This window comes from Pseudonaja textilis, chromosome 3, assembly GCF_049901715.1.
Source record: "Pseudonaja textilis isolate UNSWEBS1 chromosome 3, rPseTex1.2, whole genome shotgun sequence".
NCBI classification, from domain to species: domain Eukaryota; kingdom Metazoa; phylum Chordata; class Lepidosauria; order Squamata; family Elapidae; genus Pseudonaja; species Pseudonaja textilis.
In genome coordinates, this window is record NC_141992.1 from 42,591,456 (window position 1) to 42,606,008 (window position 14,553).

General features: G+C 40.3%; 2 protein-coding genes and 1 pseudogene across 2 annotated transcripts in view; all 3 read right to left on the bottom strand.

The window, feature by feature from the left end:
- The window catches only part of LOC113446113 (complement receptor type 1-like), a 164,413-nt gene that overhangs the window by 40,105 nt on the left and 109,755 nt on the right, over nt 1–14,553 (bottom strand). The window lies entirely within an intron of this gene.
- The window catches only part of LOC148126085 (complement decay-accelerating factor transmembrane isoform-like), a 39,608-nt gene that overhangs the window by 14,299 nt on the left and 10,756 nt on the right, over nt 1–14,553 (bottom strand). Inside the window, exon 2 of the mRNA XM_087928694.1 lies at nt 7,790–7,975. Within this exon, the coding sequence (XP_087784820.1) occupies nt 7,790–7,975 (186 nt within the window). The remainder of the gene's footprint in view (nt 1–7,789; nt 7,976–14,553) is intronic.
- On the bottom strand, nt 9,897–10,961 carry LOC148126086 (uncharacterized; annotated as a pseudogene).

Sequence of the window (14,553 nt, forward strand, 5' to 3'; positions counted from 1 at the left end):
AACGGAAAGGGAATTAGAATGGGTGGATGAAGATCTCAAAAGCATGAGCAAAGAAATGGAGGACTCCCTCATCCTCCTAGAAATGGACAAGGCAGCAACTTACCTAAGATTCCAAAATGTGGCAGAATCAAAAGAAGAAGACCTGGAATACTTGATGGCAGAAATACTGGCCGGTTTATTGAAGATGGATAAGGATGAAATTCAAAAAGAGTTTGATGAAGTCTACTGGGTCAATACAAACTATGCAAGATGCCACAAATGTTCCAGGGAAGTACACATACGATTCACTAGAAGATGTGTTCGAGACATGGTATATAGAACCTCAAGAGATAAAACAATAACCTACAAAGAGAAAGAAATTGTGATTCTTAAACAGATACTGAGGAGAATAAGGGAACAAAGGCGTGACTATAAATTTCTGGCAGCATATTTAAATCAAAAAAGAATTACATTTAAATGGCTTATTCCAGAAGGAATGTTAGTGTCGTGGAAAGAGAAGAAATTCAAAATAGACACTATGAAAAAAGCCCAGGATTTTTACGAACGGATGGTGGGCCCACAGGAGCAAAGTAGTAGGGAGGAATTGGACACAAATTTTCAAGAAGAATATGGCGGACATAAAAATAGAACTGGAACGGTAGGAAACCAAGAGAATATCTTTCCACAACAAAAGACAGAAGGAACCACATCAACACAAGCGCAAGAAGAGAGAGGAATTGTTACATGACAAAGAGCAAAACAAAACTAAATAGATGGGAGAAGAAAAAAAATTACTATCAATAAACATAAATGGTTTAAATTTGACAATTAAGAGAAAAAGGATATTATCTAAATTAATTAAACAAAATGCAGATATAACGTGCCTGCAAGAAACCCATATAAAGAAGAAGGATGAAAAATATTTAGAATGCCTGAAATTAGGAATGTTATTTACCACACCAGCGGATGAGGAGAAAAAGAAGGGAATCGCAGTATATGTGAAAGAGGATTTGAAATCTGAGCTAATATGGTTGGACTTAGAAGGAAGGACTCTGGGTTTGCAGATCTGGATTAATGATATTCCAATTCTTTTAGTAGTAATATATGCCCCAAATGGAAACCAAAAAGAGTTTTTTAAACACCTATATAGAAAATTGGTTGAATTGCAAAAAAGAAACATTTGCATAGTAGGGGATTTCAACTCCATTGCTAATTTCCAAAATCACAGTAATGCCAGGAAGAATAAAAAGGGGAAGAGAGAGCTCCCCAAGATCTGTAGGGAAAAGATGAAAGAGCTAAATCTGACAGATATATGGAGAAGATTACATCCTGAAAAAAGACAATTTACATTTTATTCAAATCCCCACCAAACATGGACATGGATCGATATGGCATGGATGAGTGGGGAAATAGCAAACGAGACAAAAGAAGTGGAAATTTTGCCTAATGAATGGGCAGACCATAATCCAATACAGGTAATATGGAAGGGCAGGGCAAAACCAAAGAAAAGATGGACCTTAAACACTCAATAAGAGAGAAAGAATACATTAATAAATTAAAGGAGGAATTGAACTTTTTTATAAAAGAAAATGATAATGGAGAAACCACGAAACAAAATGTTTGGGATACGATGAAGGCGGTTATAAGAGGCATAACAATCTCTTATAACGCCAAGAGAAACAAGGAAAAATATTCCCAACAAAACAAATTACAACAAAGAATTAAGGAGCTAGAAACCCTTCTACAAAATAACCCAAAAGAACCCAAACTGCAAAATCAGATAAGTATAGCCAAACGCAAACTGAATTTAATTGATCAAGAGAAAATGACTATGAATTTGAACTTAACCAGACAAACCTATTTTGAACATGCCAACAAGCCAGGAAGATGGCTATCTTATAAATTAAAAAAAAAGAAAGAGAAGAGATTGATATACCAGTTAATAGACAGCAAGAGAGATACATACCAGGAAATAGAACAGAAAAAAGAAATCATTCATAAATACTTTGAAGATTTATATAAAAGAGAGGACGTTAGTGAAGATAGAATAAGGAATTATCTAGATGAAGTAAAGGATAAGGCAATTGGGGAAGAAATGGCTGAACTACTAAATAAAGACATTACTGAATCGGAATTGAAATCAGCAATAGAGAACCAGAAAAATAATAAAACCCTGGGCCCAGATGGGATCCCAGGGGAGCTGTACAAGGCAATAGCAGATCAAATCGGACCACTTATGGTGGAAGTCTTTAATGACATTTTACTGGCAGCCAGGATGCCAGACTCATGGAGTGGGGCGTTGATCTCGCTGATCCCGAAGGAGGATACAGATCCCAGATATATAAATAACTACAGGCCGATTTCACTTTTAAATACGGATTACAAAATATTCACACTTATTATAGCAAACAGATTAAAAAGGATCTTAAACTTGTATATACATGAAGACCAAAATGGATTTCTCCCAACTAGGCAAATAAAGAACAATTTAAGAATAGTATTAGACGTACTAGAATTCTACGAAGCCCACCCCGAAAAACAAGTAGTACTTATGTTCCTAGACGCAGAGAAGGCTTTCGACAATCTAAATTGGCAATTTTTAATTCAAAAAATTTATAATTTGAATTTGGGCACCAAATTTGAAAATATTATAACAACTATATATGATACACAACAAGCTAATATAATAGTGAATGGGGAATGCACTCTCCCAATAAAGATAGAAAAAGGAGTGAGACAGGGTTGTCCACTCTCTCCCCTGCTCTTCATATTAGCATTAGAGACATTATTAACACGAATTAGGCGGAATTCTTTCAGACAAAGAAAGTGAAATACTTAGGAATTTGGCTAACCCCACACTGTAAGACACTTAAAGAAAACAATTATGATAAACTGATACACCAAGTAAAGAAAGATTTAGAATCGTGGGGGAAACTTCAAATTTCACTACTAGGCCGAATTGCTACTATTAAAATGAACATTCTCCTCAAATTCTTGTACCTATTCCAAACGATCAAATTACATAAATTTTTTTTTGAAGAACTTAGTTTGGTAGCTCACATTTTTGCTAGGCTTTAGAAGTTTTTGAAGATTGAGCTGTGAGACTGGAAGCTGGAGGCATCATGTTATAATGGTTCTATTTTTACATGAGCAGATGTTTTGAGTGAAATAACCTTGAAATTTATTTGGCAAGGGAAAAAACCCAGAATAAATGTAAAACCAATGCAGGATATGAAGAGCAGGGGAGGCCTAGCATTTCCAAATTGGGAGTTATATCACATGGCCACTTCGTTAGTTTGGCTGAAGGATTGGGTGAACTTAACCAACAAAAGAATATTATTTTTAGAAGGCCATGATTTACAAAGGGGGTGGCACGCTTTCTTATGGGATGTAGGGAAAATCAATCAAAAATACTTCCATAAGGAGACGCCTTGAAGATTACAAGACCATTAATTAATGGTAATACGGCTTTTAAAATACATCTGGGATTTTGCCTCTGGAGAAAAAACTGTAAAGAGAAGAAGAGGAAAAAAGTTTTGTTTGTTTGGATTGTTTGATAACTCTGACATTTGGAAACTACTTCAAGATTGAAAGCATCTGGGTTGTTTTAAAAAAAAAACCTATAATGGTACCATCGGTTGACAAACTGAAAATGGAATATGAAAAATTAAAAGAAAGACAACAAAGTGGCAAGGATTCTTTGGGAGCTGCCTTCCATTTTTTAGAAATGGCGGTTTCTATGTACCAGCAAACACTGGAGGAAGGAGAAGGAGAAGTAGAAGAAGAAAAGGAAGAAGCCATTTTTAATGGACTAAAAAGTTTGGCTAAGAAAGAAAATGGGAAGGGAGAAAGGGAAAAGGAGAATTTAAGATTTAATAAAACAACCAAGAAAAAGAAAAATAGGGTGAAAAGAAGGTACAATGTTAGAAAGCAATTGAAAAGAGAATTACAACAGAGAGGGAAACTTAAAAAGGGGGAGAGGAGAGGGGGGGGGCAAAAAGACCAGATTGGAGAAGAAAGGGAGGGAAAAAGAAAAAAAAAGCCACGGGTTAGGACAAGATTTAAAAAAAAAAGTTTTTTTTTTTTCAGAGATGAAGGATGATAGATAGTTTATAATTAAAGAAGATTCTGCAAGAGTGCATAAGATAGTATCGTAGTATTTGCATTTGAAACAGTTTATTGGAATATTTAATGAAATATTAATGTTTAATAATGATGGATGTTGATATTTGATTGAATATTAGGAGACTGTGTTAAATGATTAATGCTTAGTTAAAGTTTAATTTGTTTGTTTTAATGTTATTATAACTTTAGTATTTTATTTCTTCTATCCTAAAACAATGTACTTATCAGAATTAGAATTAGAATAGAAATTATATATTTAATTATACTATAAGTTTACTATTCTTTTATTTTAAGATTTAATATGTAGAATGTACTAAGCAGAATCAGGATGGAAATTATGTATTATTTTAAGCTTTATTTTAGGAGAAGGTGTCATACTTCAAAAGCGATTACAGGGGAAATTTTTTGTTAAAGGGAAGAGATACATAGATGTTTGGTAAAGAACGGACAAAAGATATAAGTATAATGACTTTGAAATAAGATGAAATAAATAAAATATAATTAAGAGAGTGGAAAGATGGGATAAGTTATATAGAGAATACAAAATGGTTAATAAGATATGAAGGGTATATAAGGTGGGCATGAATTTGATTTAGGTCTGTCAAAAAAGATGTAACCTGGGGCCAAGTCACTTCTCAAAAGAAGTTTTATGTTTAGTGTGTGGATTATTTACGTTTGATTCTAAATTAATAAAATCTTGGAGAAATGAAATTAAAGGGAGAGAAATTGGGAAAAGATATGTATAAATGATAACTAAGGAGGTTTTTGTTTTTTTTTCTCCAATGTTTTGCTTTAGGTTATGTATTTTGTGTGCTTATGACTGATTGAGAATTACTGAAATTTTGATAGAAGGAAATATGATTGAATGAAAGTGAAGGGAGAAATAATGAGAAATTTGGAAAAGATATGTATGTGTAAATGGAAGTGTGATAATGTGGAACTATGCTTTAAAAAATAATGTTTTATTTGCCTTGTTGAAATTTATAAGTAATTCTTAGAAAGGAGGTTTTATACTTCTATGTGTTATGTTTTGTTTGTCTTCAAAAATCAATAAAACTTGTTCATAAAAAAATAAAAAGAAAAAAAAGAAAAAAAATACATAGACACTTAATCAGAGACGCACTATTAACAAATTGGAGGAAAATATGGAAAAAACATTACACAAAAATACCAGTATGGATTTCAACAATGGAGGCAATGATTCACCCAAACAATTTGGAAATTACCAAAATGATTAAATACAAAGATTTACTGGACCCACAAGGAAATTTGTAACCGAGGCAGGAACTTCAGGAGCAAGGACAAAAAATTGATCAATGGGTTTATCTTCAGATTCAAAGCAGATACAAACAAGACAAAAAAGAATTCGGAATCAACAATAAATTGCAACAATTAGATAAAATTTTATTAGGATCAAATAAAAAAAACATAACAAAATTTTATAATTACTTATTAGAAACAGAACTTTGGGGGGAATTCTAATATTGTGGGGTAATTCTGTGTTGTGTCAGATCTGGAATTACCACGGACTTTGCCAATTTGATGCTTTCCTAAATAAAAGAAATGGTCTTGGAAGATGGACTTTGTTCTTTTCTTTTTAAATGGATTTCATCATTTGGAAACCTGACAAATAGCTGAAGCTGAACATAACCCTTTGTGGTTATAGCATCCATCTGCTCTTAAGACAGGAACTATGAATCCAAAAGAACCCCCAGGCTATGAAACTGCTGCTTCTTGGGGCACATAACCCCATCAAGAATCAGTCCTGGAATAAAAAATACTTTTGAATTAACAGTCAATCATCTTGCTTGGGTTGCATCTGAAACTGTTTTCCTCATTAATAATATGAAAGTCTCTAGCCATTGAGGTAGGACTTCTACCACATCTTCCGCTGGGCCAGGGTAGAGAAGTAGTGGTGGGTACCCTCAAGATATTGTGGGTGATGTAACAGATCATGTATCTGTTCCAGTACTTTGGCTTATATGTTAAATAGGGGAGGGGACCAAGCCTGGGGCATTCCATAAAATAATCTCTCCACTCAAAACATCTGCTCATGTAAAAATAGAACCATTATAACATGATGCCTCCAGCTTCCAATCTCACAGCTCAATCTTCAAAAACTTCTAAAGCCTAGCAAAAATGTGAGCTACCAAACTAAGTTTAGAATCTTCCCCTCAGAAAGAAACAATTTGAAAAACAAACAAACCATGTGTGCATGCAGGGAAGAAACATCTTTAATTTGCTTTTTCTGTAAGATAGCAAAGGAGCTTCACACAGGGAGGCATCTCTTGTAGTATTGAAGCTTATGAATGATCTGTAACTTCTGCAGTCTTGTGATTATTTCAGAATCTTGTGATTATTTTATGCAAAATCTTATTTAGGCACGCCTATCCCACTGAGTGCTTATGCTTGCTTTGGCAAATTATCGCTTTACACCTTTGTTCTGCACAGAGAAAAGTTTTGCAGACTCTACTCTCGGTGTGTGAATTGGCTAACTAGACTGTTTCAAGGACAACAAAGGTAGCTAGCCTGATTTTCACAAGGAACTGTTCCACAGCATCAGTGCTGTGACAGAAAAACATTCCCCCTAAAGCCCCCTGAAAATGTGTGTTTTCTAGTTGTTTCTTTCTGTTTATCTAATCAGTAAGACTGTTATTAATTGGAAAGAGAGTCTTATGGGCATCCAGGTGCCAAGCTATAAAAGGCTTTAGAGGTCAAACTCAACATCTTAAATTGGATCTGGAATCCAACTGCCAGTCAATGCAAGGTCCAAAAAAGTATTGTTATGTGCTCCCAACTTTCAGAGCCACTGCAATTGCAGTTTCTGAATACTCTTTAAAGGCTGCCCCAATTAGACTGCATTACAGCAGTTTTACAGTGACAATTATTCTTGACAATTATGCAATATCATTACCAGACATTGCAATATGTTTATCATTACTCTGGTTATAGCTTTACCTGGAATAAGTTTAATTTTCTGCTGCAGGAATCAACTAAATTTATAGATTATTCTAAAAGGGCAGGATTTCATTTTGTACAAAAATAAAGTATTTCAGTTTATACCTTTCTGAAAAAAACATTGCAGTGTGTTCAATTAAATATGTACAGCTAGCTATAATTTCAATAGGTACAGTATATCTCAATAATTCCCTTTAGTTTTTGGAGCAAGATTAATGTTGTCAAAATAAATATTATATAGGTTTATGGAGAGACAGATAAACCTTTATCTTTAGACACAGATAAACCTCCAGGTGACCTTAATGACCCACTAAAAGAATGTAAATGGGGCCAGCTGCCTGCAAGTAGTATAAATCCTTCCATTCCCCACTATCCAGTCAGAGCTGAAGAAGCTTCTTGGATGAGAAGCGAAATGTCTTCAAAGAAAAACCAGAAAGTCCAGTTACCTCTTGAAAGAAGCACCTTTGGGACTGCAGTCTGCTCATAAAAAACAGCTGCCTGAAGTATATGGGCAACCCATTCCACAGGGGAAGCCAGTTACCCATTTAGTAGATGGGCAGGCATCAAACATGAGGGTGAAAGTTCCCATAATTTTTCATGGGGAATTATAGCCAAATTCAACACCTGGATGTGAGATCCATACTGCAGAAATACTCTTTAAAAGAAAGTGAGATCTGTAGGTTGCCCACATAAAAGAAAATATAAGGAAGATTAAAAAAAAACTTACGCTCACAAAACTCTTCCACTATGTTCCATCCTTTGTCTGGAAAACAAGTTGCTATGAATGGTTTGCTATCGTCTTCTTTATAGCCAGGAAGACATTTGTAGACTACTGTTTCAAAAGGTTTGTAAATAGATTTAATAGGATCATATGGCTTAGCATATTTCAATACTGGTGGAGGTCCACAGTCACCTAAATTAAAGAGAAAACATTAATTTTAGTCAATGTGCAGCTGGTTTTCTCTGCAATATTTTTGGTATATAATAGAACAGTGGTTCTCAACCTTTTCTTCATCATGGACCTCTTTTAAATACCTTTTGTGGCCATGGACCCCCAAGACCTACAATTTAAATCATAACAGTTCTTCAAGCCTTCCTGGACCCCTTGTGATGACATGGTGACCCCACCAGGGGTCCACGGACCACAGGTTGAGAACTACTGTAATAGAATATATCATAATACATTTATACTAAGTGTATGCAATAGAGAATGGATTTTGTTTATTTATTAATTGGAATTTATTTATTACTATACTATACTACCAGCTTCAATCTATGTTCTCAGCCATAAAATCAGCACAATAAAACAGTAAATTTGTTGTTGTTCAGTGACTAAGTTGGGTCCAATTCTTCATGATCTCATGGACCATAGCACAGCAGGCCCACCTGCCCACATTCAAGTCCATTGCATAAATGACACTATCTAACCATCTTATCCTCTACCATCCCCTTCTTTTGTCTTCAGTCTTTTCCAACATCAGGATCTTTTCCATTGAGTCCTCTCTTCTCCTTAGGTAGCCAAAGTATTTGAGCTTCAGTTTCAGTATCTGTCTTCCGAAGAACAGTGAGGATTGGTTCCTTTAGGATTGACTGATTTCATCTTCTTGCAGTCCAAAGGACGCTCAAAAGTCTTCTCTAACACTACAGTTCAAAAGCATCAATTCTTCAGTGCTCAGCCTTCCTTTTGGTCCAACTCTCAAAGCCATACATTACTACTGGGAAAACCATATTATAAACTATACTAATACAGTACATAAGATAATAAGGTATATAATATCAATGATGCTAGATCATAAAACTCCAATACACAAAATGCCTTGCAAAGACAGCTTTCTTTGCAGATTGTTTCTAAAGGATGCCTACATAGGCCCAAATTGAACTTTGATGGGAAACTGTTCCCTAATGTGGAGTCATTACAGAAACACATTGTCTTTGGATCTTCTCACATCTGGAATTGAATAGTCAACATTGAAGTACTCCAAAATTCTCTGCCTGGATTGAATATTTAAGTCAGGTTGGTTCACCTACAGAAGATGATCCTGAAGGCTCAAGCTATGGAAAGCAGAGGTAGTATTCAGCAGGTTCTGACCAGTCCTGGAGAACCGGTAGTGGAAATTTTGAGTAGTTTGGAGAACTGACAAATACCACCTCTGACTGGCTCTACTGCCATCTATTCTCTGCCTCCCAAGTCCCAGCTGATCGGCTGGATCTTCTTTTGTTGCCTTGCACAGGAGAACGGAGCTAGAAAGCAGGTTAGTGGGGTGGGGAGGGAATAAGATTTTGCAGTAATCTTCCCCCAGGAGTGGGGAGGGAATGGAGATTTTACAGTATCCTTCCCCTGCCACACCCACCAAGCCACACCACACCCACCAAGCCATGCCCACAGAACCAGTAATAAAAAAAAATTGAATCCCACCACTGATGGAAAGATTTAAAACCAGTATTTTGAATTCCACTCAAAAGCCTGTTGGCAGCAATATAATTGCAACACAATGTGATATGGCTAAATAGTTTTCAGCTGGGAAAAGAGGCGTTGGTCCTACCTGAACGCCTCTTCTTGGGGAGCCAAAGGGAGAATCCAGGATGGGTAGTCTCTAGTCTTCTAGCTCTGTAGACCAAGTTGAAAACTGAGGACTCACCCCTGGTAACGGTCCCCAGTTCTGAATGACATTGAAGTGAGTTCAGCAGCTCCTTGTCCTCAAACTGATAGCTCAGTTGATACTGCAAAAAAAGGGACATTTTCTCCCTACCCCAACCTGACAGAATACAGGGTGGGATGGATTCTCCCTTCGGCTCCCCAAGAAGAAGCATTCAGGTAGGACCAATGCCCCTTCTCCACTGAGCCGAAAGGAGAATCCAGGATGGGACATACCAAAGCTGGCTGATGGCTATCCTATGGGGGGATCTGGATTGGTCGGAAGTCCCCACCTCTACATGAACACCATGCAGGACTCGTCTTCCAAAGGATGCCTCTGCTGAGGTAAAGGAGTCAATTTTGTAATGTCTTATGAATGGTGTCATTGATGACCAGGTCACAGCTCTACAAATGTCCAGAATCGATGCCTGCATTGCCCAGGCTGTGGTGGTTGCTGCACTTCTGGTTGAGTGTGCAGTGATTCCCCTGGGTACAGGAAGGCTCTGTAACTCATAGGCCTTTGCAATGCAGTCTCTGAGCCAGCGACCTACTGTGGAAGGTGTCACCCTGCGACCCAAAGGCTGACTTTATGAAAGGGTTCAAGTGGAGGAGAAGTCAGTGCCTGCAGGACCTTAGGCAAATCCCAGGTGGGGTAGTAGTGGACCACTGGTGGCTTCAAATTCGTGGCTCCCCTAAGGAAGGCTTTCACCCTAGGGTGTTGGGCCAGAGTAGTAGAGCCCTTGACCAAAATCACCAAGGCCAAGGCAGCCACCTGTCTCTTCAAGATATTGGGAGTGAGACCTCTATCCAACCCATCCTGCAGGAACTCTAATACATTTGCAACAGAAACAACAGTGGGTTCCAATTGGTGACTAGCGCACCAACTGTAGAAAATCTTCCACGTTGCATTATATATCCTGGTCATGGAAGGTCTTCTGGCCACCTGGATGGTCTGAATGACCTTTGTGGAAAACTTCTCCCATTTCAGGATCCCCTGCTCAAGCACCAGACGGTCAGCTGAAACCAGGCTGGATCTGGGTGCTCGATCGGGCCCTGGCTGAGGGAGATATTATGCAGGGGAATTCTCCAGGGTCTGGCGACTGACAGGCCCACCAGGTTGGCGAACCAAGGACACCTTAGCCAGTAAGGGGCTACCAACAGAACTTCTGCCCTCTCTATCAGTACTTTCCTGATTGGGCCCGGAATCAGGGGAAGTGGGGGAAGGCATACAATAATCCCTGGGGCCACCTGGACTGGAGAGCATTGACCCCTTCTGCCCCCCGTGCAGGGAATCAAGCAAAGAACCTCAGGAGCTGTGTGTGACTTCCCTGATATGCTCCTGTGAGAGAAAAACCTGTCTGGCCAAGGTGTCTATGATAGCCCCCAAATGCAAGAGCCGAGTCGATGGTACTAGATGGCATTTGTCCAGGTTTATCGAGAACCCATGCTCTCGAAGAATCCTGATTGTCGACATCAGATCCTCCTCCGTCTGGGGTTGGGAAGAGGATGTTATCAGGATGTCATCCAAATAGCATTGGATCCTTATGGGTAAGGCTCTAAGGTGTGCTGCTACTGCTGCCAGGAGCTTGGTAAAAGTCCGTGGGGCTGATGACAAGCCGAACAGGAGAGCCCTGTATTGAAAATGTTGGGCACCATAGCAAAACCTCAGGAATTAACAGTGGTTGGGGTGTATAGGCACATGGAGGTAGGCCTTCATCAAGTCTACCAAGGCCAAAAAATCTCCCTCCCGCAGTCCCTCTAGAATGGAGTGGAGGGAGTGCATCTTGAACCTTTGGTAGATTAGATGTCTGTTGAGCCCTTTCAGGTTGAGGATTGCTCATCACTCCCACCCACCCCCTGAGGCCTTTGGAATCACAAACAACATTGAATAGAAACCCTGTCTCTCCTGGTCTACCAGAACCGGCTGGATGGCCCGAATGTCCAGCAGATGGTAGATCGCTGATTCCATGAGATCCCTCTTTGAGGGGTCCCTAGAGACAGGGCAGCACACAAAGGCTCTTGTGGGGAGGAGAGAAACTCCAGGGAGAGACCCAACCATAAGGTTGACAGGATCCAAGCGTCTGTCGTAGTCTGTCCCCACCTCTGCCAGAAAAGTCCCAGATGGCCCCCTATGGGAGATGAGGCTCGGGCATCACTTGTTGCATCTGAAGGGTCTGTTGGAGCCCCTAAAGGACCTTCTGCCCTCTTGCCTCTGATGCCCTCTGGTGGCAAAGGCCTGTCTATCGGCCTGAGACAAGGATCTTTGGGAGAAGGGCCTACTTTGATGGGGAAAGCCTGCCCCAGCTTCCCCCTGTTTAAATGAGGGCTTCCTGTAGTAGGGAGGAGACCTGTAATCAAAGCACCTCTCCTGGGAGGGCAGGATCTTTCGCTTATCCCTGGTTTCTGTCAAAAAGTGATCCAGAGCCTCCCCAAAAAGCCTCTCTCCCGTAAAGGGAGCTGACGCCAGCTTCCATTTAGTTCTGATTTCCATCTGGCAATTTCTTAGCCAAAGAAGCCTACATGCTGTTATGGAAGAGGCCATGGCTCTGGAGGAAAATTTGGATGACACGAGGGTGGCATCAGCAGTCAATTGAGCTGCAGCTATAATCTTATTCAGGTCCTGATGCACCCTGAGATCCTCAGGTGCGATTCTGCCCTGTAGCTGCCTCAGCCACCACAAAGAGGCCCGAGTAAAAAAAGATGCAGTCATCGATGCTCTGATGGCCCAGGAGTCAGCTTGATGAGCTCTCCAGAGCACCATCTCCTCCTTCCGGTCCTGTGCCTTTAAAATGTCCTCTGCATCAGGTGGGATGACAGATGAGGAAGTTAGGGCTACCACTGGGCCATCTACCTTTGGCACTTCCATAATGTCTAAAAGGTCCTTGTCCACATTAAATAAGGTGGACTCAGACCCACTGGGGCGAATGTACATCCCAGGGGACTCCACTGCTTTTTGATCAGGTTCAGAAACATCTGGGGCACAGGTACAGCGTCCACCACATATACTTTTTCAGCGAACAGGAAATCCTGCCGATCCTCTCCCTCAGTGGGAAGGTCCTGAGTGACCATGTCCTTTTTAAGATGAGCTGTGCTCTTGGCCTTAACCAGCAGAGTCTTGACGAGAGCCGGCTGGAAAAGGCCCTTAAAGGAGGGGGGACCTGCTACCTCTGACTCCTCACCCGAAAAATCCCTTTCTGGAAGGAGGTCCCTCTCAGAGCCATAAAATTGGCTGCTTTCTGAAGGGGAGGCCAAGCAATCTCTGAAGTGGATCAGCTGTTCTGCAGAAGCCTGCCCCTGCCCCTGAAGGACGCCTCTGTTAGTGTCCAAATAAGACAGCTGGCGCAGCTGGCTCACCTATGCCTAAAATTCCTGTCTTATTGTTTGGGAGATCCAGGATCTCATGAAGGATGGCATTTCTTGCATCTGAGTCTCCTCAGTCTGTAAGCCAGATGCTGTAGGTGTAAAGGTGGCTGCAGGCACAGGTCTGGCTCTGCTGGAGACTTGGCCTGCAGGTGCCGCCATCAAGATCCCTGAGGCGGCTCAGAAAAATTGTGAGAGGTCTCTGTCCTGATTTGGAGGTTTCCCTGCAAATCCTTAGTACTTGAGCCACCAGGAGACCAGGCAGTCATAAACTGCCTAACTGCCAGTTGGTCTGGCTGCCTGTCATCTTGTGAGGGCTAAGTTTGAGAGGTGGCTCTGTTTTCAGCCACCCTGGATTCTCTCACTGCCCTGTCAAACTGTTTGTCTATGGCTTTTTGTCTACACCTGGCTGCCTATCCTCAGCCCTAGAGGGTTTTTTAGGGGCTAGAGCCCTGGCTCTAATCCTAGCTGCTGCCTCCAAACCAGCAGACCTGGGCTTAGGTGATCCCTTTACAGCCTTCTCTCTACCCTGTTGAGGAACTGACAATTCTTGATCGGCTCCCTGGCAGCCATCTGGAGCCTGCCAAAAATAACTGTCACTTGACAGGGGGAGAGAAAGGGAAACAAAAGTACAGAAAAAAAAATATATTTAGCCTACACTGTCTGCTACAGCCACAGTAGCTGTTCACCACTTCAGGAGGCTAGCGTGACCCAAAGTGGTGAGCTCAGCCCAGCTCCGCAATTCAAAAGCTGAGTCAGAGAAAAAAGTTGAAAAAACGGGTGACTCTTTGAATTGCAGCAAGCCCTGACAGGTCAGAGGCTTGCGAGCCTAGTGCTGGCTGCACCGCAATTATCAGGCAGACTTAAGTGTCTCGCAGCTGCCATGGTGCTCTGGGGACTGGATAGGGGGTCAGGATTCAATCCTGATGGCCAGAACCCCCCCGAAGGGACAATATGGGAGATGAACTGCAAGATTGCCCCAAAAACGCAAGAAATGCCTGCCGCCGCCAAAAAAGGGGGCGTTTAGCAGCAGATGCGCTACCTTCAATGATCATAAATTCAGGGATTGGTCTCAAGGTTATTTTTTTATCATTGTCATAATTGAGACTGATATAAAAAGTGACTTCAGTTAGACAGTTCTCTTAGGTTTGTGTGAAAAATTGCAATGGAACAAGGATTCCAGAACTCATTGTGTTCTAGGTGCAGGAGCATAATCTTAAATCTAATAGAGAAATTACTTTGGCTGTTAGAAAAGTGGAAAGAGGAGTGATAAAAATTGCAAAATGAGTCAGGAAAGAATACTTGTGTGATGTATAAAATAAAAACAGAATGATGTACAGAAATAAAGAAAATGTACTTGACCCATTGTGAATAGGATATTAGAAATACTGACAAAGATTAAGAATTACAAGTAGGACTGTGATAGACTTTGGAGTAGGATATAGTTAAGAGAAAGTTTTATTTTTGTGAAGAATAAAACACTTGACATTCCGTAA